At 41.5% G+C, this 26741-nt stretch overlaps 1 protein-coding gene across 3 annotated transcripts in view; it reads left to right on the top strand.

The window, feature by feature from the left end:
- aasdhppt (aminoadipate-semialdehyde dehydrogenase-phosphopantetheinyl transferase) overlaps nucleotides 1-6541 on the top strand; it is a 61233-nt gene extending 54692 nt beyond the window's left edge. For all 3 annotated transcript variants that reach the window (XM_078545508.1, XM_078545510.1, XM_078545509.1), the window contains 2 exons: nucleotides 3978-4055; nucleotides 6095-6541. In XM_078545508.1, coding sequence (XP_078401634.1) covers nucleotides 3978-4055; nucleotides 6095-6256 — 240 coding nt within the window. In that variant the 3' untranslated portion in view covers nucleotides 6257-6541. The remainder of the gene's footprint in view (nucleotides 1-3977; nucleotides 4056-6094) is intronic.
- Nucleotides 6542-26741: the final 20200 nt, after the last annotated feature.

Below are 26741 nucleotides of genomic sequence, written 5' to 3'. Positions count from 1 at the left end.
GAATTCAAATTTGTGAGGCAAGACCTTCCTTTAACAAATCCATGCTGACCATCCCTGACTAGTCCATGCCTTTCCACATGACAGTTAATCCTATCTCTCAGGATTGATTCTACTAATTTGCTCACCACCAATGTAAGACTAACTGGCCTATAATTGTTTGGCCTTTCTTTTGATCTCTTTTTAAACAATGGAACTACGTTCGCATTTCTCCAGTCCTCCGGTACCTCCCCTGTATCTAGTGAAGATTGGAAAATCATCCTCAGAGCATCTGCTATCTCCTTCCTGACTTCCTTCAGCAGCCTCGGAAACAATCCATCTGGCCCTGGTGACTTATCAACTTTCAAGGATTTCAACCCTTCGAGTACTTACACTCTCTTTACGACTATCCTGTCCAATATCTCGCAATGTTCCTCCTGGACTACTGTCTCTACATCCTCCCTTTCCTTTGTAAACACGGAGACAAAATATTCATTCAAAACTCTTCCCACAGCCTCTGCATCTACACACAAGTTTCCATCTTCATCTCTGATAGGTCCCACTTTTACCTTAACTAACCTTTTAGCATTAATATATTGGTAAAACATCTTTGGGTTATCTTTAGCTTTACTTGCTAATCTTTTTTCATGCCCTCTCTTTGATTTCCTTATTTCCTTTTCTACTTCGTCCCTGCACTTCCTATATTCGTCTAGGCTATCTGCAGTGCTTAGTTCTTTGTGCCTATCATACGCTTTCTCTTTCAGTTTGATCTTCCCCTGTATTCCTTTAGACAACCAGGGGGGTCTAGATTTGGCAGTACCACTCTTATTTTGTAGGGGACATGTCTACTTTGTACAATTAGGATCTCGCTTTTTAGTGCTTCCCACTGGTTTTCCACTGTTTTATCCTCCAGCAGCGCTGTCCAGTCCACCTCAGCCAAATCCCTTCTCGTTTCTGCAAAATTTGCCTTCTCCCAGTTCAAGACTTTTACTCCTGCCTTATCTCTGTCCTTTTCCATGGTAATGCAAAATCTAACTGAATTGTGATCATTGTCCCCGATTTGGTCGCCAACTGTCACTTCCACTTGCCCTTCTTCGTTCCCCAAGATTAGGTCTAAAATTGTATCTCTTCTCATTGGGTTTGTCACTAATTGGTTGAAAAAATTTTCCTGGACACACTGCGTGAAGTTTTCTCCCTCAGTGCCCCTTGTATTGTTTGAATCCCAGTTGATATTAGGATAGTTGAAGTCTCCTACTATTATTGCCCTCTTGTTCTTAAAAGCAGAAATTTGCCTACATATTTGTTCTTCTATCTCCCTTTCACTATTTGGGGGTCTGTAGTATACTCCCAGTAGTGTGACTGCCCTTTTTTTATTTCTAAGCTCAATCCATAAAGCCTCGTTTGTTGACCCATTTAGTATATCAACCCTTCTCACAACTGGAATTGATTCTTTAACCATTAGTGCTAACCCCACCCCCCCTTTTTTATATCCTACTCTATCGTGTCTGAAGACTCTATAACCAGGGATATTAAGCTGCCAGTTTTGTCCCTCCTTTAGCCAGGTCTCCGTTATAGCAATGACATCCTGCTGCCATGTGTCTGCCTGTGCCCTTAACTCATCTACCTTGTTTATAATACTCCTTGCATTGAAGAATAAACAGTTTAACCCTGTCAGTTTCCCTTGCTGGACACTTTTTAAACTTTGCTTCTCCTGTAACTCCATGTCTATCACAACATCCCTAGCTAATGTTCTACCTCCATTTTTCTGATCTGAATCTGACCTATCTGATCCTACTCCTGGGATCCCATCCCCCTGCCACACTAGTTTAAATAATCCCCAACAGAACTAGCAAAAGCCCCCGCAAGGACACTGGTCTCAGCTCTGCCTGGGTGCAGCCCGTCCGGTTTGTACAGGTCCCACCTTCCCCAGAACCGGTCCCAGTGCCTCAAGAATCTGGCTACACCATCTCTCCAGCCACGTGTTCATTTGGTCTATCCTCTTATTCCTGCTCTCGCTGGCACGTGGAACTGGGAGTAATCGTGAGATTGCTACATTTGAGGTCCTGCATTTTAATTTATTTCCTAACTTCCTGTACTGAGCCTGCAGGTCCTCATCCCTTAGTTTACCTGTGTAGTTGGTACCAATGTGTACCACGACCACTGGCTGTTTACCTTCCCTCCCCAGAATGCCCTGCTGCCGCTCTGTGACATCCTGGACCCTGGCACCCCAAGGAGGCAACATACCACCCTTGATTCACATTTGCAGCCACAGAAGCGTCTGCCTGTGCCCCTAACTATTGAATCCCCTATCACTATAGCCCTGCCACTTGTTTTCCTCCCGTCCCTCTGAGCAGCAGAGCCACCCACGGTGCTGTGAACTTGGCTGTTGCTGCTTTCCCCTGAGAGGCCATCCCCCCCAACAGTATCCAAAACGGTATACCTGTTAGAGAGGGGGATGACCACAGGGGACTCCTGCACTACCTTCCTGAGTCTTTTCCTGTTCCTGATTGTCACCCATTCCCTTTCTGCCTGTGTAATCTTCACCTGCGGTGTGACTACCTCGCTAAACGTGCTATCCACGACTTGCTCAGCATCGCGGATGCTCCACAATGAGTCCACCCGCAGCTCCATCTCCGAAATCCGGTTAGCTAGAAGCTGCATTTGGACACACCTTCCGCACACATGGTCACCTTCCAGCGTCCCTCATTTCCCACACCTGCAGGAGGAGCATATCACGGGTCTGAGTTCTCCTGCCATGACAGCCCTCTCGATTAAGCTAGTTACTCCCTTAAAAAATACGCTAGCTCGGGACCTTATTTATGTTAGCTAGGAACCTTTTTTCTTGACTAATTACACTTGTCCAGTACTACTCTATACTTTTTTTTAGCTCCTACCTCAATATTAAGTAATGAATTACTTTAATAGATTAAAAAAAACTCACCAGGATTTACTCACCAATCAGCTTCGTTTTTTAAAATCCACTTTCAGAAGAGTATCCCTCGCAGGTCTGGTGCACTCCTGAAGGTACTGCCTCTACCTCGCCCTCTTTTTTTTGTTTTGAGGAGGAGAGAGGGATGGAAACACTACAGTAATGTAATGTTTGGGGCTATTCCAATTTTGACAGTGGGTCCTCCTCGATCCCCTTCTGAGTTGTTGTGACTGCACTGACTTCTCCCAGAATGCTTCTCAGTCATTTCTCACTACTGCCGTCTGTTGGATGCACTTCCTCCTGTTGAGTGCAAGGATCCTTCTCGATCCCCTTCTGAGTTGTGGTGACTGCGCTGACTTCTCCCAGAATGCTTCTCAGTCACTTCTCACTACTGCCCATTTTGGACGCACTTCATCCTGTTGAGCGCAAGTTTCCTTCTCTATCCCCTTCTGAGTTGTGGTGACTTTTCTCAGAATGCTTCTCAGTCACTTCTCACTACCATCCTCTGTTGGATGCTCTTCCCCCAGTTGAGTGCAAGAGTCCTTCTCCTCGATCCCCTTCTGAGTTGCGCTGACTTTTCCCAGAATGCTTCTCAGTCACTTCTCACTACCCCCCTCTGTTGGATGCTCTTCCTCCTGTTGAGTGCAAGGGTCCTTCTCCTTGATCTTCTTCTGAGTTGCGGTGACTGCTCTGACTTCTCCCAGAATGTTGCTCAGTCACTTCTCACTACCGCCCTCTGTTGGATTGTTCATTTATGATCCAACACTATATTATGCAAATAAACCCAATATGGAGTAGTCGGGCTGAATGGCCTATTTTTGTGCTGTACATTCTTTATAGGTGCATGAAAAATTATATGAATGGATTACTTTTTTATATTTATATAATTATTTTACTCTAAGGTTTGGTGTCAGCTTGGCTACTTTAAATTTGTTCTGACACTCAACATGTGAAGATGGTTTTGGCTAGATTAATGAAGGTGCATTACAGCGTATTCACCAACTCCAGTTTAATGTCTTTTATTTTCATATGTACAAAGCTGTAATGATTTGATCTTTATTTTGTTTACTAGGAAACTATGCTGGATGATAACCATCATGTTGCTGTTGCACTTGGCAAACCAGACATTGTTGGCAAATACCCTGTACAGGTAATGATAGCTACTAGTATTTACGACACAGAAACAGATCATTCACCCCCAACTAGTTTGTTGGCTAATATTGACTAAAAAAGCCGAACAAAAAAATTGCATTTCCATGAGTTTAATTTGTAGAAGCATCAAAATTAATAAACAACAAAATATCTCAGAAGTTACCCTTTTGTAAGAATTCCTGTAGAATGAGTCAGTCTTGTCATCTGGCAGTGAAAGACATAATGCTGAACACTTTGCTTCTGCTGTTTATTTTGTTGTTAAACGTTATAGGAACAAAGAAAAATAGTTAATTATCAATTATGAGCAAGTTGCAGAAAGTTAGTTGCTCTTACTCTTCCTAGATATATATTACATAACAAGCAGCTGCAAACTCTGAAATTTGTTTAATTTTTGAGGTTTCTTTGCCTTCTGCTTTACCCGGTGCCCATATACACACTGGAGCTTTACTGGGAGAGGACAGAATTTGACTTAATAATAACTCCGAGGCTTTTGACGCTTGCCATTATTATTGTGTAAAACTGACAGCAACTCCTGGCATTCACATATGCTCAGCTAAACGTGGAAATCCAGAAGTTGCTGTCAGTGATACTCTGTTGCTCCACAGTGCTATTGCAGTCTCCACAAATGGAATCAATTAGAAATTATTTAATTGTCATGAACTTCAACTATTTATGCAGTATTCTTGCTATAAGAACCAGTGAAAATCTTCTTCAATCAGGAGTAACTGAGATTTTTAGCAGTGTACTAAATCATAGGGTAAAATTTTTAGCTCAGCGGGTAGGTGCACGCCCAACTCTATTAAGGCCTTTAAAAAGTTAATTAAAAGAAATTTTTCGCTGCCCATCCAACCTTCCCCCCCACTGCCCACACAAGCAGCACTGAGCGCTGCCGCTCAATAGCCTTCCTCGGCCGCCGAGCCCGCCCAACATGGGTGAAATTCTGCCCATAATTACTACAGAGTAACCCCTCTGGCCCTGAAAAACTAAAGTGTGGAGTCTCGTTCCCTCAGATAAACATTTTAACATTGCACATTGCTACTTTGGGTGTTTCTCAGTGGAGACATCAATTGAGGTTGCGCAGAATAGTTTGAGTCAACCAGCAACCATTCATCATGGGCACCTTAGGCTGTCACATGATGAAAGTACCATGGGAGCTTCCTGGAAAATAGACTTGCATAATTGTTTTCTTTTAATAATTATATTCCAATAACAGTCACCTGAAGGCCATTTTGGCCAGTGTTGATGCATGGCCTAGAACATCTTAAAAGGGAAGGAAGAAAATAAGCTGGAAATGAGGAAACTCAGTCCTTTCTGTTCATTGTCAACTCATGCCTCTTTTTCACAGGGAAAGCGGTGAACCTGTTGCATTGCCAAATGTAACATCTAGCACTTGTTTGATATAAATATATCATCCTATGGTGTCCTAGAACAATCCACTGCTATAACACTTTCATACTGTAGTAACCGAATGGTTTGTTCTGCATGACAGTCCTGCATGACTTGAACTGTGGAATTCCATTAGTGTAATTCCTCCTTTGCAAGGCCAATATTTTTTGCCCATTCCTAATTGCCCTTTAACTGAGTGGCTTGCTAGGCCATTTCAGAAGGCAATTAAGAGTCAACCACATTGTCCAGGTCTGGAGTCATATGTAGGCCAGACCAGGTGAGGACAGCAGATTACCCTCCCTAAACAGCATTAGTGAACCAGATGGGTTTTCATGGTCACCATTACTGAAACTAGCTTTCAATTCTACATTTGTTATTAGATTAATTTAAATTCCACCAGCTGACATAGTGGGAACTTGTGTCCCCAGAGTATTAGCCTGAGCCTCTGGCTTATTAGTCCAGTGACAGTGCCACTACGCCACTGCCTCCTTCTTATGCTGGGTGTATAGCCTTGTACTTCAGGAATTAAAGGGTTTTATTTGTAAATAAGTGTAAAAAATTGTATTATATGATTTGCCAAGTATTACAAGACCTTTTTTCCACAAAATTGTTCTGTATTTACCCTTAACGTAAGCACTTTTATTTCTTTAGCTACAAGAGAACATTAATCAGGAACAATCCCAGTTCACACTTTTGTCGTTTAAGGATCTAATCTCTTCAGCTATTACTATGGAACCAGAGGATCCGATGTACTGGGAGAACTTTCAAGCCAAGCAAGAAAAAACAAGTCGCCAACATAGGGTGCCTGTATGACATTATTACTGCAAGGGGCAAAACTGTTGACAGTGAATCTTGGGTACTTTAATCACAGAACATGGACAACTGAAGGAAACAATGCACACTATAAATCAACTCTTTCCATTTCCTCGGAGAGAGAACTTCTCTTAAGCATTGTACAGAACAATTGATGCGCACTTTGGTTTTGGATTGGTGATTTATGACAATGAGTGTAACATTGCCATATTGATGACTTTATTTTTTTAATGTTGTGTTTTTGCAGTCCAAAATAAAAAATTGTCAGTGTGACAACTGAATGGATTCAAAGGAGTAGACTACTTTTTCCAATGATTCATGAAGAAATTGATTACTATGTTGTGATATTCTAATCGACAAGATTGTAGGACCTTTTCTGAGAAATGTATTTTAACTCTAGATTAGCCATGTCCGGAGCACATTTCTCTGAATTTTGGATTAGGGGAAGGGGTAGCTACAGTAAACACTTCGTAAGATTCAGTTTAGCAAGAGAAATCCAGATAAGCAATTATTCACCTTGCATAAGCAACCTTTTAGGCAGAAACTAATAATATGAATTCTACTTTATTCTTGGTATTTGCTGTATCCTGCAGAACTAGATGTGGGCCATCTGACAATAATAGGGACAGAGCAAGATAAGTGCTGTCTCTTCAGATTGTTTCAATGCGTTTTGGTGCTTGCCATGTGAACCTAACCCTTGTATCATGGTCTATAGAGTGCACACTGAGCCTTAATTTGTTTCACATTGTAGCAGAAAACACTTACCAGTTGTGCATCAAATACTCAATTTTTTTAATATTGTTTTTTTAAAATATAGCCAATTATCAGGCATTAAACACTGTGCTATTTGCAACCGTGTGTTCACTATTTCAAATAGAACCAATCTCATGTTCCATATATGATGTTGTTTCTTATAGAATCTCACTCGGGGGTTTTTTGACTCGGGGTTTTAGCCTGGATCCACTGGGACCAATTCTTGGGAATTAAGAATTAACATGAACCAAGTTGTTTCCCTGCCTTGTCTTTAGTCAAAGACAGTTCCACATGACGTTGCTAGTATTGTATCAGGATGAGTGAAATGGGCTCAAAAATGAACTAAAGGCAGTTCTATTGGGAGAAATTGTTTAGGTGTCATCTAGCACAGAGGATGATGTCCATCTCTTCATCGTCCCCTCCCCTACAATACCCCCTGCACCCCACTCTCCATCCCTGCTCCTTTCCCCACCAGAAAATATAGCTTCTGTGAACTTTGAAGTGCGTTGGTGGAAAAGAGAATTGATCTCAAATCATTGGATTGAAGAAAGTGACATTTTCATGAGCAATTGAGCATCTGCATGAGGGTAGTAAGCACCTTTTTTGGATTTACTTTTCATTAAAATGTATTTGTAATCTAATGCTCATGGTACTAATTGTTCCAATTATGATTGAAGACAGGGTTAGAATCCCATCCATGTGTCTTCTCAGGGATGTGCAATATTATACCAAGACTCAGTCAGTGGTGGGGTAGGTGAAGAGGAGGGGAATATGATTTTAATGCCTTGTAGATTTTCCAGAATTTTTTAAATGGCAAGTTTCTTTAACTAGTTTGCAGTTTTAATGCCTAATATCTTTGCATTACTGTTCTTCCTGTTTATCCTCAAGTACTTCAAATCTGATCATCGCTGGATCATGGAATCTCTCTAGTTTCAACCACGTTTCACTGTACTTGGTTAATTTCCCATATTTAACTGTGGAATAATCTCTAACTGCAATGATTTTTTAATATGTTGTGTAAGGAACTAACCCTCCCCTACTTCCAGCAACTTGTACCCTTCCACAGTGTCTCCATTGATGCTTAGGCAGCCAGTATCTGAGTAGTTGAAATCTTCATGACCAACATTTTAGCTTTTTCTTGAGAATCCTTTGTGTGTTTTCTGATCTACCTCTGATTTCCTAACTACATGCAGAACAACATCCAGAATTGATGCCATTCCTTTTTTAATCCTTAACATGAATCCAATTTTCTTCTGTTCTAGTAGCCAAAACCAAGTCTCTTTTGCTGATGCATAATCCTGCTAAACTCATGTTTCCACCCTCCATTTAATTCTGAACCCTGTAGCTGGCATTTTAATCTGCTAATGAACATTGTAGTGCATCAGTGGCTTGTATTTCTTCCTCAATACTACTACTTCCAGTTTCTCAATCTTTTTTATGTTTGCTGATATTTTTTACGAAGATACTTAAGCTTCCTCTCTTGATTTTACTCTTTTTTTATCTTTCTAGTAAATATGTTCTTCTGGTGTCCAGCCAGCCCTATTTGCATCCCTAACCTTCCCAGCCAGTATTTTATAAAACTGGTTAGGTAATTCACTATGTTAGTGCGCAGTCTGTTTGCTTTTGCTTAGTTGCAATACAGCCCATTTCTCCAGTATTCCAATTTTTCTACAGAGCCAAGTTTATCTGTAAGCAACAGCAGAAAGCTAACCTTATGCAGGACTGATTCAATCTGACCTTCAAATACCTGTATAAAGGAGTACTATGGCGATTACTATGGAGATTAATGAGATTTTCCATCAAATTATTTGAGTTTATGAAACAGCAAACTACGACTATTTATATTTACAAAGGCTGAGGGGAAAAAAAGCTAAAAGCTACAGTCTTTTAATTGGTTGATTTGTATATCTCTACTTGGAAATTATAATTCCTCATTGTCCTTTGGAAATTTCAAAGCAATCAATGAAATTCAGTAATCCCTTATAATAAATGAATGCTTCTCACATGTTTTTGCAAATGTTTTCATGCTCCTTGATGTGTAACTAACATAAAATGATGAGAAAAGTCAGTAGTTCAGATCCACTGGGAAAAAATGCCTGATCAAATTCAAAAGTGAATCGGGTTATACTGAACAGAAGTGAGGCCTGAATATATGGTTACTGGGACCTGCAGTGTTATTTTATCTGTACTAATGTTTTATACGCCATTATCCCTTTGCATAATCATTATTTTTACTGAAATAAATAAATGGCATTTTTAATTAGTATACACCCAATAAATATCATGTAACTTTTACTAACATGTTTAAATATATCTGTGGATCACAAGGCATTAAATGATCTATGTTGCGACTGTTCATGTAGTTCGTTTTCAATAACTTGTACCTGTCAAATGTAGATCAGTGCAGACTGGCACAATGTGACCTTTCATTCTGCACTGAATTACAAAGTTAAGATGCATTCCAGCTTTCTGACCAGGATTGTTATGGCATATGACAACATACTGTCAATCTACAAGAGGCTACGTGAAGACTAGCAACAGACTATTAGAGTATTTTTCCACAACTGTCTCTGAAGTCATGTCATGTACAGATGTCAGCAGCTTATTTTGGAGCCATGTTAGCCCCGCTGGGAACAAATAGGTCACAGTGCAATTACTTGTGATTAATCCTTTGGCTAAATAGTCACTGAGGAAAAAAATCAGATAAATTGAAACATAAAAAAAACTTGAATACATTAGGTTGATAGAATCCATTACAGATTTGTTTTATAAGCTAAAATTGTCCATTTATACACATTAAACCATGCACTTTAGTATTTGTAATTATAAGAAACAATAACTTGCAAATATATAGACATTTAGTATAGTAAAATGTCCCTAGGCACCTCACAGGAGCATTAATAAACAGAGGTTTTAAGGAATGTGAGAGGAGTGGAGATAGAGGGGAAGAGGTTTAGGGAAGGGGTCCCACAGCTTTAGGCCAAGCTAGCTGAAGGCTCAGCTGCCAATGGGGAAGCAAAAAAAATCAGACAATTCAGTATTATACATGGGCTTCATCCCTTCTAATCAACAGAGGGTTGACTCCTTTTTTGCAACAAAATAACTTGCATTTATATAGCGACTTATTACCTCTTCAGGTTGTCACGAATTAATTAATTTAAAGTATAGTTACTGTTGTACTGTAGTCAAATACAGCAGCCAATTCACATACAGCAAAGCTCCACAAATAGGAAATTAGGTGATTGGCCAGTTAATGTGTTTTTTTGGTAGTGTTGGTTCAGGGAGGCATGTTGATCAGGTCACTTAGACAACTCCTTGCTCCTCTTTAATGCCACGGGGAGGTGGGGGTCTGGTTATGTCTTCCTGAAACACCCACAGTTACCTGGATTAGGCTACTTAGATCTTTTCCCACAATGAATACTTCAGCAATAGTGTAAAATGACAGTTCATGTTACCAGAAAAATGCCAATGGTGTTTGAGACTACTACACCACCACCAAGTGAAATCTGCTAGCAACAAGAACATTTTAATGGTCTTCCACAAGGTAGATTGATTTCTTTAAGGCTGCAATTAGTGACACTGAAACTGCAGAGGGCGCACTTCCTGCCCATGCCCAGTTGCAAAGCCTGTATCAATGATGCAGCCTCGAGGGCAAACACGAGAAGCTTTTTATCTCATGGTACCAAAGAAAAGTGCAACTCGAGCCACATGAACCCCCTCCAACCCATACTCAGGCAGGGTCAGGATCAGTCTTCCTGATCATCTGCTCAACAGGAAGCAAGAATGCTGATACAAGAAAAAAACTTTTTTTTGGCATAGTCCACATCTACCACTGAGTTTGAAAAGTTTAATTTGAAGGCCCTGAAATTGTAACTTAAGTATTGACCAAACAGCTTGCTGAAGTTCACCTGCTATAGTTAGAGTCCACAGCTGTCATTCATCTCCTTTACACTCAGGCCAGACAGTTGCCCTGGACATTTTGATAACTCCATTCATAATAAAGCTAGATCTTAAATTTTACTTGGAAGTAAGATTTTAGCAGAATCTCCTGCTGCTATTTTAAATACCTAGAAGAGTTGGTGAACTGGGAATGTATCACGTGAAACTGTTTTAACACTTTGGATAGACTGTGAAGCTTTCCCTCCAATACTGAACAATCATCTTAGTAGTGGCTATTTTTAGAACAACGCCAGCAATTATCATGTGATATCAATCCAAAGGTTTAATCATTAACACATTAGGATTATCAAGTTCCTCATTGTTTCCTTCAGGGCTTCTGAGCTGCAGGATTTGTTTGCAGGCTGCTCAACCCCATTCACTTGTTTTGCGACCCCAGTTGGGGTCACAGTGCACAGTTTGGGAACCACTAGCCCACAGCCTTCTGTGCAATTACCCCCTCTGTTCAAACCATCGGCAGTCTTCAACTACCTGGATCTTACTCTTTGGAACTGTCTCCAGAAGCCTTTTCAACTGTACATCTCCATCTTTTGGAAGCTGAATTGTAGATGAGGCAAGAGGTGGGTTTTGAGGAGGATTTTAAAGATGGACCTCTCCCTTTCATTTTCATTACACCTGCTTGGCAAATGCCTTGGGATGCTTCTTAAAGGTTGTATATAAATGCAGCTTGTGCTTGTTGACTCTACAATGCTGCAGCTCAGGAAATAGGTGGAAAAGGGAATAGAATGAAGATACAAACACTGTTACAAGGAGAATGGGGTTATGGACTGCAAGAAAAATCTTATTGTGAGGAACAAGAAAAAGAGGATGAGATTCCATTCAGGTGTCCATGAGAGGCAGAAAGACTCTCTTCCAAACTCAGTTGATGGGAGCAGAGACAGAAAGAGCCTATTTTGGAGTGACAGACAATTAAGATATAATTTTAAATGGAATAAAAGCAGAAAACACTGGAAATACTCCACTGATCAGGAGCATCTGTGAGATAAACAGAGTTAAAGTTTCAGGTCAATGACCTTTCATCATAACGGAGAAGGGAAAAAGTCAAAGACCTGTTGTAGAAGATGGAATGAGAGAATATTTGGAAGGTACCATGCTGTGGTAGGGATAGAGGGAATATGGATCTTGTTGAAGTTGGGAAGAAAGAACAAAAGAAACAAGTTATATTTTCAGAGAGGTTCTCACGATTGCCCTCTAATCTCAGCGAAAAATCCGTGGCAACTGGAGAGAGATAGCTATTTCTGTAATTGCTGTAGGATTTCCAGACATCATTTTTTGATGTTACAGCAGATAATTGTGAGAACACCAACACAATTTCAACCCCAGTGTTGCAGGAAAGTGGGTTGGAGGAGGAGTGAGGGCTACTGGTCGATTAAGCAACATATCTGTAACTCATTGTGAGCAGCACTGTGGGATATTCACGAATATACAATCATTTCTAAACATGGTATCCATACAACCAAATGTTTAGGCTTTTTTAAATTGAATCATAATTATTCTAAACAATTATCTTTCCAAATTCACTTTTTTTTTAAATTGAAGATATTGAATTTTCTGGTATTTAACATCAATCCCAATGATAGGAGCTTCACTATGTATCCAGTATGAAATGAGTAGCAAAATTAAAAGAAAAACAAGTTAACTATGTGATATATTTTTATGTTAATTGAGTACATTTCAACATTTAAAAAAATACTGATCATATTATTTTGAAGCAATAAGGAAGTTACATCCATTACAGTTGGGGTGGAATTGAATTGGAGGAAGTTTGTGCACCTTGGTGGGTTGGTGGCAGAGAATGGGAATTGTGAAGAAAGCATTGAAAGAAGGATTGCAAATGCTTCTCCTTTTGAATTATTAAGTAGGATTATGGAAGGCTAAAGATATTTTGGTAAAAACAAAGCTGAGTTAATGAAGCAATGGTTATTCTCATATGGTATGATCAGTACTGAAAAATGTGAAATGTTAAAGAGCAAAGGATGAGTTAGCTGAGGGGAATACTAAGAGCATCCAGGATGCAAAGGATCATAAATAACATAAGAACATGGCTGGAACAAGAAATGCTTATGCAAAAGATTTAAGAAAGAGACCCGCAATGCCTTGAGCACTTTTCAAGAATGTTAACAGCTGGAATACTTTTCAAGGCAGGTACAGGGAATAAGAAGCTGAGGATGAGCATAGAAGCATTGACAATGTCAAGAATGATTTGTCACAAAAAGAGACACATTCGGCCATTTGAGTTTGCCCCATCATTCAATAAAATCATGGCTGATCAGATTGTGGTCTCAACTCCACTTCCTGTCTGCCCCCCATAACCCTTGATTCCCTGTCTGCCAAAAATATAACTCAGCCTTGAATAAATTCAATTACCCAGCCTCCACTGCTTTCTGGGGAAGAGAATTCCACAGATTAATGACCCGGTGAAAGAAAAAAATTCTCCTCATCTCTGTCTTAAAAGGGAGACCTCTTATTCTTAAACTTGGTCTCCTAGTTCTAATCTCATCCACATGAGGAAGCATCCTCCCAGTATCCAATCCATCAATTTCCCTCAGGGTATTATATGTCTCAAGAAAATCACCTCTCATTCTCCTAAACCCCAATTGGTATAGGCCCAACCTGCTCAACATTTCTTCATAAGATAAGCACTTCATCCCAGGAATGAGTGGCATGATCCTTCTCTGAACTGCTAATGCAATTAAATCCTTTTTCAAATAAGGAGACCAAAATTGCATATAGTACTGCAGATGTGGTCTTACCAAGGCTGTGCACAACTGCAGTAAAACTTCCCTACTTTCATATTCCATTCACCTTGTGATTCATATACCATGTGATTCATGTATCATGTGATTCATTGGCTGGATAAAAGAAAAAGTCATATGCCACCTTTCTCAGACTCAAGAAGGGAGGCAATTCCATCTAAATGTCACAGCTACCATTTAAGAATGTGGCTTTGTCACATTAATTGGGCAAGTGATTTGTCATGGTGCAACATCACATGGCAATGCTTGTATTGCACTTGACCAGTAATGCAGCTTGCAGCCCAATTATGGTAAATTTGTATAAGAAGCAAAAATGCTATTTGCCTGTGAAGATTTGATGAACTTCAACTTGTGCCACAATTAATACCTTGTTCTATTAATGGCGCTCGTCTCGAGAGCGGTGGAGGCAGGGTCGTTGAATATTTTTAAGGCAGAGGTAGATGGACTCTTGACTAACAAGGGAGTCAAAGGTTATCGGGAGTGGCGGAATATGGAGCTGATGCTCTTATTGAGTGGTGGAGTAGGCTCAAGGGGCCAATTGGCCTACTCCTGCTTCTAATTCATATGTTTGTATGTAAGTGGATAAATTTTAAAGGCAGATGGAGACTTGCCGAATGCTTTTTTTTTGTTGTTTTCCTTTATTTGTTTATTTTGTGTTTGTATAAATATAAGCAAATCCCCAGTGAAAAATCGCACTGAAAACTAAAGTGGCAGCCAGAGATGCTTTATTCAGCCAAGCAAACTAATCAAATCTGATCTTTTGACTGAATGAATGCAAAATATCAAATTAAATCCAGGTCTGGAATATTAAATGAGCCTTCCTGCGGATTTGTCACCCATGTGATCATTCTTCCAAGCTCATCTATCTAGGTAATAAAGACCCAAAAATCTGCAGCCATTCCAGTGGACCTTGCTGGTGGTTCACTAGACTACTGGAAAGTAGACTATGATCTTGTTACGCCGGGTTCCAGTATATCTGTTATGTGTGCTAGATACAACTGCTGATTAACCAAGACCCCCTAAAGACCTACCCAAGATTTCTTTTTAATCTTTAAAGCAATTCTGTTTGTAAGGAGTCATTTGTCACTTTGCAGGAGTGGGGGGAGTGGAACATGGGGCAGGGTGAGGGACTGAATGCGCCCCTCCCAACCACTCACAAGCTTAGGACTCCAGCAAATGGGGCAGGGGGCTACCCTAGAATGCTAAAGGCATGCAAATCCCAAACTTGGGATCAACAACAGAGGTCTGAGCCAAGTCCATCTCAACACCTACACTGAAATGGGTTATCTGTGAATTTTCGAAGTGGTGTATATATAGTAGTCTTGAATTAATCATGCATCAGTAGACTGACACTCCTCTGATTTATCATAAGCAGCACTGTGGAAGATTTGCTGGGTATGATAAATATAGCCCATTGTGACCAAATGATAAGAGACCCCCAGTACACAGCAATAATATTAGTAATACAGCCAGGGCTGTATCCCCCTACATCTGGACCCTTTTTTTATCCCGACAGCAATAACTTGCATTTAAATAGCATCCTTATCCCTACCCTAGCTTCAGGTGCCAGCCTTCTCCTCCTCCTAAATCAGGTGCTAACTGCTTGCTTCCTTGTGAAAATGCGATGACATAAAACGCAAATCCTCTATTCAAGAGAGAAGTAAGATCATTTCTATAGGTGCTGGAAATTTGCAGCTCTGAATCTGGTTTCAGATTCCTGTACGTGGCAGGCAAGAAGAAAATTACAGAATAAAATGATGTGGTCATACAGGAAGTAAGTGGGAGAAAGAATGTGCAAGGCACACAGAGCATCATATATATATATAAATATATATAAATAAAAGAGAGAGAGAGAAGGCTAAGGAGAAGAACTGTGAGAAAAAGACCAAATAAAGACAGAAACAAAGGGAGAATGAGAAAAAAAAATGAGGCGGAGGAAATCCTAGCAATTCAAAGAGGATGATAGAAGTGTTTGGGATGCATATGTAACGGAAGAGATAATTAAACTGCCCTGAAACCTGCTAATATTGATTTCTCTTTATATTGTAGTAATAGTAGCCTTTAGCTTTTACTGTTGTTAAGGGGGTGTGGGGGGGAATATAGGTCAATTTGGATGCAGTGATCACTGAACTGTTGAATTAAAACTGACAATACAGTGGTCAGCTTAGACAATAAACCTAATTAAAAGACATTGCACGCATAATGCAGAGGACTTTAATTAGCTGATAAATTCAAGAGAAAAACAACACCCTCAACTACATTCTGCTTTTTGGAAGCAGGCGATTAATACAGAATGGTGCAGATTTATAATTAGAATTTTTATTAGGTTGAACAACAACAAGGCTGAAACCATTGATAAGATACCAAAGTAGGGGAGTTGCACTGGTCTATAGAAAAATAAGTTGCTAAAACTAAAGCCATTGATAAGGGCCAAAGGAAGAAACTCATTAAAATTTACCCTAAATGGAGTTATATCATATAATGCAGAAATGTTTGGATTGTCATGTAGAAAAACTTTGATCTCCTACACTTATCTAATGAAACTCAACAGAAGCTCCTCATCCTTCAATTAGGCATTTTACAGTTTACAGTCTTCCGGACTCAACACTGAGTTCAACAATTTCAGATCAAAATCACAGCTCCCACTTTTTTGAACAGAAGCTGGATTCTGCTATTGCTTTGTACACTTCCTCTAAACCCATCTTTTGTTTCTTTACTTGTCACATTACCACCTCCTTTTGGCTTTCACTGTTATTCCATTCCATCCTGTCTTCCATCCTATCTCAGATTTTACATCTGCTCCCCACTTCCCCTGCTTCAGTACTCACTTAAAACCAGTTACAACTCTATTCCCATTGTGGGGAAAGGCCATCAATATGAAACATTAACTTTGTTTCTCTGTTCATATATGCCACCGGACCTGTTGAGAATTTCCAGAATTTTCTGTTTTTATTTTATCTTATTTCTATTCACAAAATGGTTGTTGGAACAGAGATTTCAGATTTGAGCATTTGCAGCCTCTAAGTTTTGAACTATAACTAAACTCACAAGGTATTTGCCCTAAGTACTGCTGTTAAGTGTATATTTAATTTACGTTTACTTAATACATCTGACATTCAATGTGCAAACTCAATTGATTTGTGGAGTAAACCGATGATAATGATGACCACTCACCAATTTTGTTTCCTAGATAAAAGCAAAACACTGTGGATGCTGGAAATCTGAAATAATAAATCTGCCCTTTGTTTCCTGGTTGTACACAAGTGATTGGGCAAGTGCTGTTGGCGCAGATTCTGATACTAAAATATGGTTCAGAAAATTTTTTGTCCCATACGCTTCCTTCCACTGGCTGAGGGTAGAAGCATGCTCTTGGGAATTAGCAAAATAGGGCAAAAAAATGATACTTCCTTAAAACTTCCTTGATTCTGTTTTTCAAAAGGTGAATTTGATCCCAACAATTCCCAAATGTCGAAGAAGATTTGCACTGCTCAACTTACTGGAAAAATTCCATTGGAATTAAACAGTGAATCGGGAATAGAAAAGGAACAAAGGATATGTCCCTTTGAGGCCATCACCTAAATATTTTGATTTAATTACTTTTAGAATGTGTGGTTAAGTGTATCAAGGATATTTTTGAGGTTATTAATGTATAAGTTATGCCAATCATCGCTTTTGTGTGAACCACTAACCGACCAATTGTCAGCGCAGAGATTATTGCATAATGGAGCTTGTTGAAACCTGAACTTCAAAGAAACATTATCAATACTAACTATTCTCAGGTTTTAAGGTGAAGAACTGCAGAATTCCTATATATCTATTGGAGGTGAAAGCAACAGGATTTTGATTTCTCTTTAGGCTGTCGATAACTCATTCATAGTCTTGTTATTCTCTTGAGTAACATGGGTCACCTGATAAATGGAAATAAAAATTGAGTCACAAACTATTTTTCATTTCCTTCTTTTTGAAGATAAGATGGTGAATTTTAATAAAGTAAAACTATGAAGAAAGGATTTTTTTCCTCAGTATGTGGATGTGCAAGGCCACATTTATTACCGATCCCCAATAACTCTGTGGTCATTTGTACTCCTATAATGGATTAGTGCTAAGGACTATTCAAACTCTTTCGAGTTATCAACAGTCACAGATTGCAACTCTTTCGAGTACAATCACAGTTCTTGGTTTTCCGGGAGTGGGACATGAACCCACAACCCTCTGATTCAAAGGCGAGGGTGCTATGAACTGAGCTGCACCAACATCTGTAGACCAATAAAATATCCCAATTGAACTGCTATAGGTCTACGTGACTAACAAGATAATGACTAACATACTGAAACAATTTTCACACTAATTAAAAATGACATGAAAACAATTGACCTGTAATTAGAGAACAATTTGCTTCCACTAGTGAGCTATTTTTGTAGGTATTGATGGCAAGAAGAACACATTATTGATTTGGTATATATGGATTTAATGACTTGTGTATGCAGCAGAGCTGTTGTTAATTAATAAGTTCTAAAGCATATGTCATCAAGATGACAAGAAAATTTAACATGACTTAGAGAAGCATATATTGGCTGTTTGTAATGAATTGCTATTTCTCTTACTTTTTACACCTGTATTTTTTAAATTTTTCCAAGAGATGTGAGTGTCGCTGCAAGGCCAGCAGTTATTGCCCACCCATGGGAAGTTGGTGGTGAGCCGCCTTCTTGAACCACTGCAGTTCATCTAGTGTAGGTACACCCACAGTGCTGTTAGGGAGGGAGTTCCAGGATTTTGACCCAGTGACAATGAAAGAAGGGTGATATATTTCCTGGCCAGTATGGTATGTAACTTGGAGGGAAACTTTCACGTGGTAGTGTTCCATTGCATCTGCTACCCTTGTCTTTCTAGGCGGTAAAGATCGCAGGTTTGGAAGGTGCTGTTGAAGAAGCCTTGGCAAGTTGCTGTAGCACATCTTGTAGATGGTACACACTGATGCCACTGCGCGCTGGTAATGGATGGAGTAAATGTTAAAGATGGATGGATGGACTGCCACTCAAGCAGGTTGCTTTAACTTGGATAGTGTCTTGAGTGTTGTTGGAGCTTCACTCATCCTGCCAAGTGGAGATTATTCCATCACACTCCTGACATGTGCCTTGTAGATGGTGGACAGGCATCAGGGAGTCAGGAGCTGAGTTACTCAGCTTAAAATTCCCAGACTCTGACCTCATCTGGTAGCCACAGTAATTATGTGGACGATTCAGTTAAGTTTCTGATCAATGGTAACCCCTAGGATGTTTATGTTGGGGTTTCAACGAAAGTAATGCATTGAATGTTTTCTTTTATTCTTTTATAGGAAGTGAGCTTTGCTGGCAATGCCAGCATTTTTTGCCCATCCCTAATCACCCTTGAGAAGGTGGTGGTGAGCTGCGTTGTTGAATTACCCACAGTGCTGTTAGGAAGGGAGTTCCAGGATTTTGACCTAGCGACAGTGAAAGAACGGTGATATATTTCTAAGTCAGGATGGTGAGTAGCTTGGAAGGGAACTTGCAGGTGGTGCTGTTCCCCTGTGCCCTTGTCCTTCTAGATGGTAGAGGTCACAGGTTTTGAAGGTGCTGTTGAAGGACCCTTGGCAAGTTTATGCAATGCACCTTGTAGATCATGCACACTGCTGCCACTGTGCATCGGTGGCAGAGGGAGTGAAAGTTCAAGCTGGTGGGTGGGGTGGTGATCAACTGGGTTGCTTTGTCCTGGATTTTGTCAAACTTCTTGAGTGTTGTTGGAGTTGTAAGTTCCAGGCAAGTGGAGAATATTCTATCACACTCCTGACTTGTGCCTTGTAAATGGTGGATAGCTTCTGGGGGTAAGGAGTTGAGTTACTTGCCACAGAATTCCCAGCCTCTGACCTGCTCTTGTAATCACAATATTTATATGGCTGCTCCCGTTTAGCTTCTGTTCCATGCTAACCCTCTGGACATTGACGGTGTGACATATGGTTAGATTCTCTCTTGTTGGAGATGGTCATTGTCTGGTGTGGTGCAAATGTTACTTGTCACCTATCAGCTTAAGCCTGAATGTTGTCAAGTCTTGCTGCATGACACGGGTACTGCTGCTTCAGTATCTGAGAAGTTGCATATGGTACTGAACACCATGCAATAATCAGCGAACACCTGCTTCGGACCTTGTGTTAAAGGAAAGATCATTGTTGCAGCAGATGAAGATGGTTAGGCCTTGGACACTACATTGAAGAACTCCTGCAGCAATGTCCTGAGATAATTGGCCTCCAATCACAACTGAGATAGTTGGCCTCCAACAAACATCTTCCTTTGACAACAACCCATGGAGAGTTTTCCCCCTGATTCTCATTGACTTCAACACAAGAGTAAAATATTGCAGATGCTGGAAATCTGAAATAAAAAGGTCTGACACATATGTCCTTCAGGACCTGGCCAGTTTGTTGCTTTTCCCTGTGGTGTCAAATACAGCTTCCACTGTTTAACTTGCATGTAGTCCTGTGTTATAGCTACATCAGGTTAGCTCCTCAGTTTTGGGTATCCCTGATGTTGTTCCTGCCCTGCCCTCCTGTACTCCTCATTGAAACAGGTCCTCAGTGTGAAGATGGGACTTCATCTCCACAGGGACTGTGTTGGTCACTCCTACCAATGGCTGTCATGGACAGATGCATCTGTGACAGGTAGATTGGTAAGGGCAAGGTCAAGTAGGTTTTCCCTCTTGTTGACTCCCTCACCACCTGCCATAGGTCCAGTCTGGCAGATATGTCCTTCAGGACTCAGCCAATCGATGGTGGTGCTACCAAGCCACTCTTGATGATGGACACTGTAGTGTCCCGCTTAGAGTACATTGTGCTGTTGCTACCCTCAGTGCTTCTTCCAATTCATGTTCAACATGGAGGAGCAGAGGAAGGGCAGTAGGTAGTAATCATCCAGAGGTTTCCTTGTCCTTGTTTGACCCGATGCCATGAGACTTCATGGGGTCTGAAGCCAATGTTGAGGACACCAGTGCAACTCTCTCCTGACTGTGCTGCCACCTCTGCTGGGTCTGTCCTGCTGGTGGGACAGGACATGCCCAGGAATGGTGCCGGTGGTTTCAGGGACATTGCCTGTGAGGTATGATTCAGTGAGTATGACCATGTCAGGCTGTTGCTTGACTAGTCTGTGAGACAGCTCTCCCAATTTTGGCACAAGCTCCTAGAGGTTAGTAAGGAGGACTTTGCAGGATCGACTGGGCTGGATGTTCCATTGTTATTTCCAGGACTTAGGTTGATGCTGGGTGGCCGCCTTGTTTTGTTCCCTTTTGACTTTTCTGTAGTGGTTTTGTATGCCTGAGTCGCTTGCTAGGCCATTTCAGTGGGCAGTTAAGAGTCCACCACACTGCTGTGGGTCTGGAGTCACATGAAAGCAGATTTCCTCCCCTAAAGGGCATTAGTGAGCTACATGTTTTTTTCTATGACCATCCAATAGTTTCATAACTACCACTATTGTGACTAACTTTTTTAAAAATTTCAGATGTGATTATTTAAATTTAAATTCCAATAACTACATGGAATTTGAACTCATGCCCCTAAAGCATTTGTCCTGGTTTCTGGATTACTTAACGTTACCAGTATGTCACTGCCCACCATGTTAATTGTCAGTAAACCATTTATGAATTCAACATTTCTCCTACATGTGGACTGTGTACATCAGGAAACCATTGTAACCTCCCTTCCTCTTCCTTTAAGTACCCCTGTGGAAGAACCTTTAGCCCTGCCAATATTTCACATCACACACACCATCCCTTTCCAAACACCACCTCAGAGAGGTGGGGAGTTAGAGAGTGAACCAGAGGGATTTACCCTGAGCGACACAGCATGAGTATACCAGAGAGGCTGCTAGTGACTCATGAAGAATAAGGAATTGGTGTTGGATGGTCAGGTTGCATAGCCCTTCTGCAAAAGAACCTTCTTCTTCTTGAGTTCTCTGCACAAAGGCAGGTCTGACCCACAGCACCGCGATCTCCACCATGGGTTGGCCAAGGAGTGGGACCCAATCTACCCCAGCCGGAACAGGAAGATTGAATCCCATGCTGTTGTCACCAATCTGATCCACACCACCATCCAGCCATCTGAGCCAAGAAGCTCCCCAAGGAATCTGAGGTGCTGTGGCAACATACATTTTTACATGCATTTTGTAGCCTGGAGCTATGGATAGAGATGGTAGAGGTCGTCATCACATGGCTGACCAGGAATCTTGCCCAGTCTTACCGCCTGCCAATGGGTATTTTGTTGGAAGGATTTACCAAGTTGATACTCAACCCGTTTGGCTACATTATGAAAGCACCTTCCTTAGCCATCAAGTCTTGGAGTGGGACTTGAACAGGAGCTCCTGGCTTAAAGGCAGAGACACTACCTACTACGCCACAAGACTTCGTCTATAGAACCTATAGATTCAGATTTCATGGGTCCTACTTTTAAAAGAATAGTGCTTACAGAACATCAAGTATTGGTGAAGGTATAGAGACCTGTGACAGGCACTATCCAAGAGTTCAAAGCTCAGTTGGAGGATCTCTAAGCAGCATGCACATGAATTTGCGTTTGCAACTTTGAATTCTACTTTGGATTATGCGGCAGCCAGATCTATTTACAGCAGAGACCTCCATGTCAGAGGCCCCACCAGAAATCTGTACTTCTACCGCTGCTCAAACAAATAAACCTGTGGAAATCCTGATGGTATGACGGAGAAGGCGGTCCTTCTTGACCTCCAAAGGGTTGGGAGAGGTTGAAGATGAGAATCACAAAACTTCACTAACGAATTGGGACCATGAGCTCTGTTTGGTAACTGCTATACCTTCTGGGTGGTCGCATTTAAAGCCGTTGTCCTTTTGCACAGTCTCTTATAGTGTCAAAGCTGGGTGACATGCTTTTTTGAAGGGGGAAACAGAACAATAAACACATGCTCCAGCTTCTGGGCCAAAGCACTTACCTGCTATCAGGTGGTGTGGCATGGGTGGTTGGAAAGTCTGAGTGGATTGAGCAGCAATAATGAAGAGCCCAGGTCACCGAGCGCCATCCTCCAGTGTTTCTGAACACATGTGAATATCATGGGCAGCATAACAAGACAATCTAACAACTTCATAGGTAATGGCCATTGATTTGATGTTACTCTGATGAAATGCCACTAGACCATTAATTAAATGTCAACCCTTGCCGCTCTCATAGGTTCATATTGAGGCGTTTGAGATTAGTAGATGTAAAATTAAAATGTAATCAATTCATTTGGATTCTTTCCTGTGGAAATTTACCATCTTCGGGTCTTTTATGGGCCCCCAAAGGAACCTGAGCTTGCTTTCGCCAGGTGTGGCATCCGCTGGACAGAAAAGGAACACAATAGGTACAGAATTCCTGAGGATCCCAGCAATTTCTCTAGAAATGTTCATAAGATGCTTCTGGCATATAAATGGGGCTGGCAGAAGATGTACCCACAGCATTTCCCTTCCCTGTTCGTGATTGCTTGTTAAATTATATGGCATAGGAAGCTAGCAAATCAGGGTTCCATCCAAATTCTGGAACCCCTCACCTGAATTCTGCCCTTCTGTGGGTGGGAATTTATAAGTTAGGGACTCTGAAGCCCACGTGGACATTTTCTGTGCACACATGGGAATCTTGGTTTATATTTTACTTTCTACAGAGAAAATCATGATGGAGTCATCACTTGCTAAATGCATCATAGTACGGCAGACTCCTTGATGTGCCAGATGTCTACGAGGGTGAATCAGAAACATATGGTAGCCTGAAAGATTTGCACATTGGTAACCTTCTTAGGATGTCCTGTGACAAGGCAATATGTAAATAAACAATCTTTTTATCTTGCTTGTTTTCTTTACTTCCAATGGAAAAAGTCATCTGTGCTCCAGATGTTCCATTATACTCAGAATCAACAGTGGCAGAGACTGGACCAATTTCTGTCATCCCTTTTCTGTTGGGCATTCCCTTCCCATTTTTCCACTGATCCATATGGGAGCAAATCTTAAAGCAGCACTGAGGTATTTGGCTCTTGTGTAATCTAATCTAATCCCCAAATTTTTAAAAACCGGATAAGAGAACCTGTTACACAGACCTCAAGGCAACAATGTGTTCTTTCATGAGAGATACTCCTATTGTATTGGAGTAGGGTTGACAACTTTGGTACCCTGGGAGGTTTAATCACATTGGCCTGTAATTTCCGGGATCCAGGGCATCGTAAGTGGGGGGGCTGCGCTGAGAAACCCAGTACTGGGGGGCCCCCATCCCCACTCCCCACTCACTCCTTCCTGCCTCCCCCTCCTCCCCCACCAACGCCCGCTCCTGCACCCTCCCCCCTCCCAAGGTCCCCAGATAAATACTGCACAGCAATTGCCCAGGAAGTTCAAACTTGGGCAATTGCCCTGCAATTGGAACCACCTGAAAATATGATATGAATCACAAACTTCAGATGGTTCTGACTGACTTACAGTATTAGTTACCCAGAAAAAGCTAGAAGAATGAAAACGAAAACCACTTCTAACTTTTGGGTAACTATCATATTGACGTGTGCTTGCACAGCCAAAGTGAGTGTGGGTATTGGCAATTTGGTGCACAGTGGGACTTGGTGCACAGGGGAAGAGGTGCTCTTTGCATTTTTTCTTTGCTATCCAACTTCTTAAATCTTCAGAGAGTGGTCTTTCCCTGCTGCAGCAGCAGAGGCTACAAGGGAGAGAAATGACTGGTAAGTAGTGGGTAAGGTCGGGTAAGTATTTACTATTTTTATTGCTTATAGTTTAAGGTCTTTTTGTGGTTTATAGTTTGCATATTCTGTAGTAACAAGGATCAGGAAAGAAGGGCCCTAGAGTAATTGATTTAAAAGGTTTAATTTAAAGAGATAAGTCATGGCAGGGGAACCCAAAGCCGTGGTGTGCTCCTCGTGCTCCATGTGGGAAGCCTGGAACACTTCCAGTGCCCAGGACCAGCATGTGTGCAGGAAGTGTGCCCAGCTGCAGCTCCTGGAAGCTCGGGTTTCAGAGCTGGAACAGCAGCTGGGGACACTGTGGAGCACCAGCAAGTCTGAGAGCAACATGGATAGCATGTTTAGAGAGGTGGTCACACCGCAGCTGAAGGGACTTGAGGTAGGAAGGGACCACCAGGCAATCCAAGAGAAACAGGCAGGTAGTTCAGGGGTCCCCTGGGGTCCCACTCGCAAATCGGTATTCTATTTTGAAGGCTGGTTCCTCCAGGGAGGGCAGACAGAGCCAGGCTTCTGGCACCACAAGCAGCCTGTCTGTATAGAACGGGGGAAAGAGAGGAAGAGCAAAAGTAATAGGGGATTCTATAGTCAGGTGAACAGATGGGCACTATTGTGGCTGTCAATGTGACTCCAGGATGGTGTGTTGCCTCCCTGGTGCCAGGGTCTGGGATGTCACTGAACGGCTACAGGGCATCCTGAAGGGGAGGGTGATAAGGCAGAGGTCATGGTACATGTTGGTGCGAATGACATAGGAAGAAAGAGGGATGAGGTCTTGCATCAAGAATTCAGGGAGTTAGGCAGTAGACTAAAAAGCAGGACCTCTCGGGTTGTAAACTCTGGATTACTCCCAGTGTCATGTGCTAGTGAGCACAGAAATAGGAGAATAGTGCAGATGAATACGTGGCTTAAGAGTTGGTGCAGGAGGGAGGGTTTTAGATTCCTGGATCACTGGGATCGTCTCTGGGGAAGGTGGGACCTGTACAAGTGAAACGGTCTACATCTGAACCAGAGCGGGACTAACATCCTTGCGTGCGGGTTTGCTAGTGCTGTTGGGAGGAGTTTAAACTAATTCGACAGTGGGAGGGGACACAGAATGTTAGCAGAACAGGGACACATCATAATACAGTAAAACAATCAAGTCAAAGGGAGTACAGCTGCATTAAGTTTCAAGGGAGTAAGGCAAGGCTGCATGGCCTCTACTTTAATGCCAGGAATATTACAGGTAAAACGGATGAGTTAAGGGTGAGGATTGATACGTGGAATTGTGATATCGTAGCCATCACAGAGACGTGGTTGAGGGAGGGGCAGGATTGGCAGCTCAACATTCTGGGATATAGAATCTCCATGCGAGACAGGGGAGGGGATAAAAGAGGAGGAGGCATTGCATTATTAGCTAAGGAGTCAGTTACTGCAGTAAGGAGAGATGATATCTTGGAGGGGGCATCGAATAAAGCTTTGTGGGTGGAGCTTAGGAATAAAAAAGGGGCAGCCACATTGTTAGGTGTTTATTACAGACCCCCAGATAGTCAGCAGGAAATTGAGGAGCAAATATGTGCACAATTCGCAGAGGTGTGTAAAAACAATAACAATAGGGTAATTATATTAGGTGATTTCAACTTTCCCAACGTTAATTGGGATAGACATAGTGTTAAAGGCTTGGGTGGAGTGGATTTTTTGAAATGTCTACAGGAGAACTTTTTAGGTCAATATGTAAAGGGTCCAACAAGGGACGGCGCAGTGCTGGACCTAATTCTGGGGAATGAGGTGGCTGAGGTGGTGGTGGGGGAGCATTTTAGTGATAGCGACCACAACATGGTACAATTTAAGCTTGTTCTGGACAAAGAAATAGATAAGTTGCAAATAAATGTTTTGGATTGGGGGAGAGGGGATTTTAGTAAAATAAGGCAGGATCTGGCCAAGGTAGACTGGGAACAGCTACTTGTGGGGAAATCCACAGAAGAGCAGTGGGGAGCATTCAAAAAGGAAATGGGGAGGGTACAGGCTAAACATGTTCCCTCTAGGGTGTTAGGAAGGAGTAACAAGCCCAGAGAATCATGGGTGACCAGAGATATTCAGGATACGATGAGAAGGAAAAGAGAGGCTTTTAGCGGGTACAAGGGGATCAAATCGGCAGAGGCATTAGTGGAGTACAGAGAGCACAGGGTGGAGCTTAAGAAAGCAATTAGGAGAGCAAAGAGGGGATATGAGAAAGCTCTGGCTGGTAAAAGTAGGGAAAATCCCAAGATATTCAAAAGTATATCAATGGGAAAGGAATAACCAGGG

Source organism: Cetorhinus maximus, chromosome 7, assembly GCF_964194155.1.
Source record: "Cetorhinus maximus chromosome 7, sCetMax3.hap1.1, whole genome shotgun sequence".
NCBI lineage: Eukaryota > Metazoa > Chordata > Chondrichthyes > Lamniformes > Cetorhinidae > Cetorhinus > Cetorhinus maximus.
Note: the sequence above shows the minus strand (reverse complement) of the source record. Positions and strands in the feature narration are given on the sequence as shown.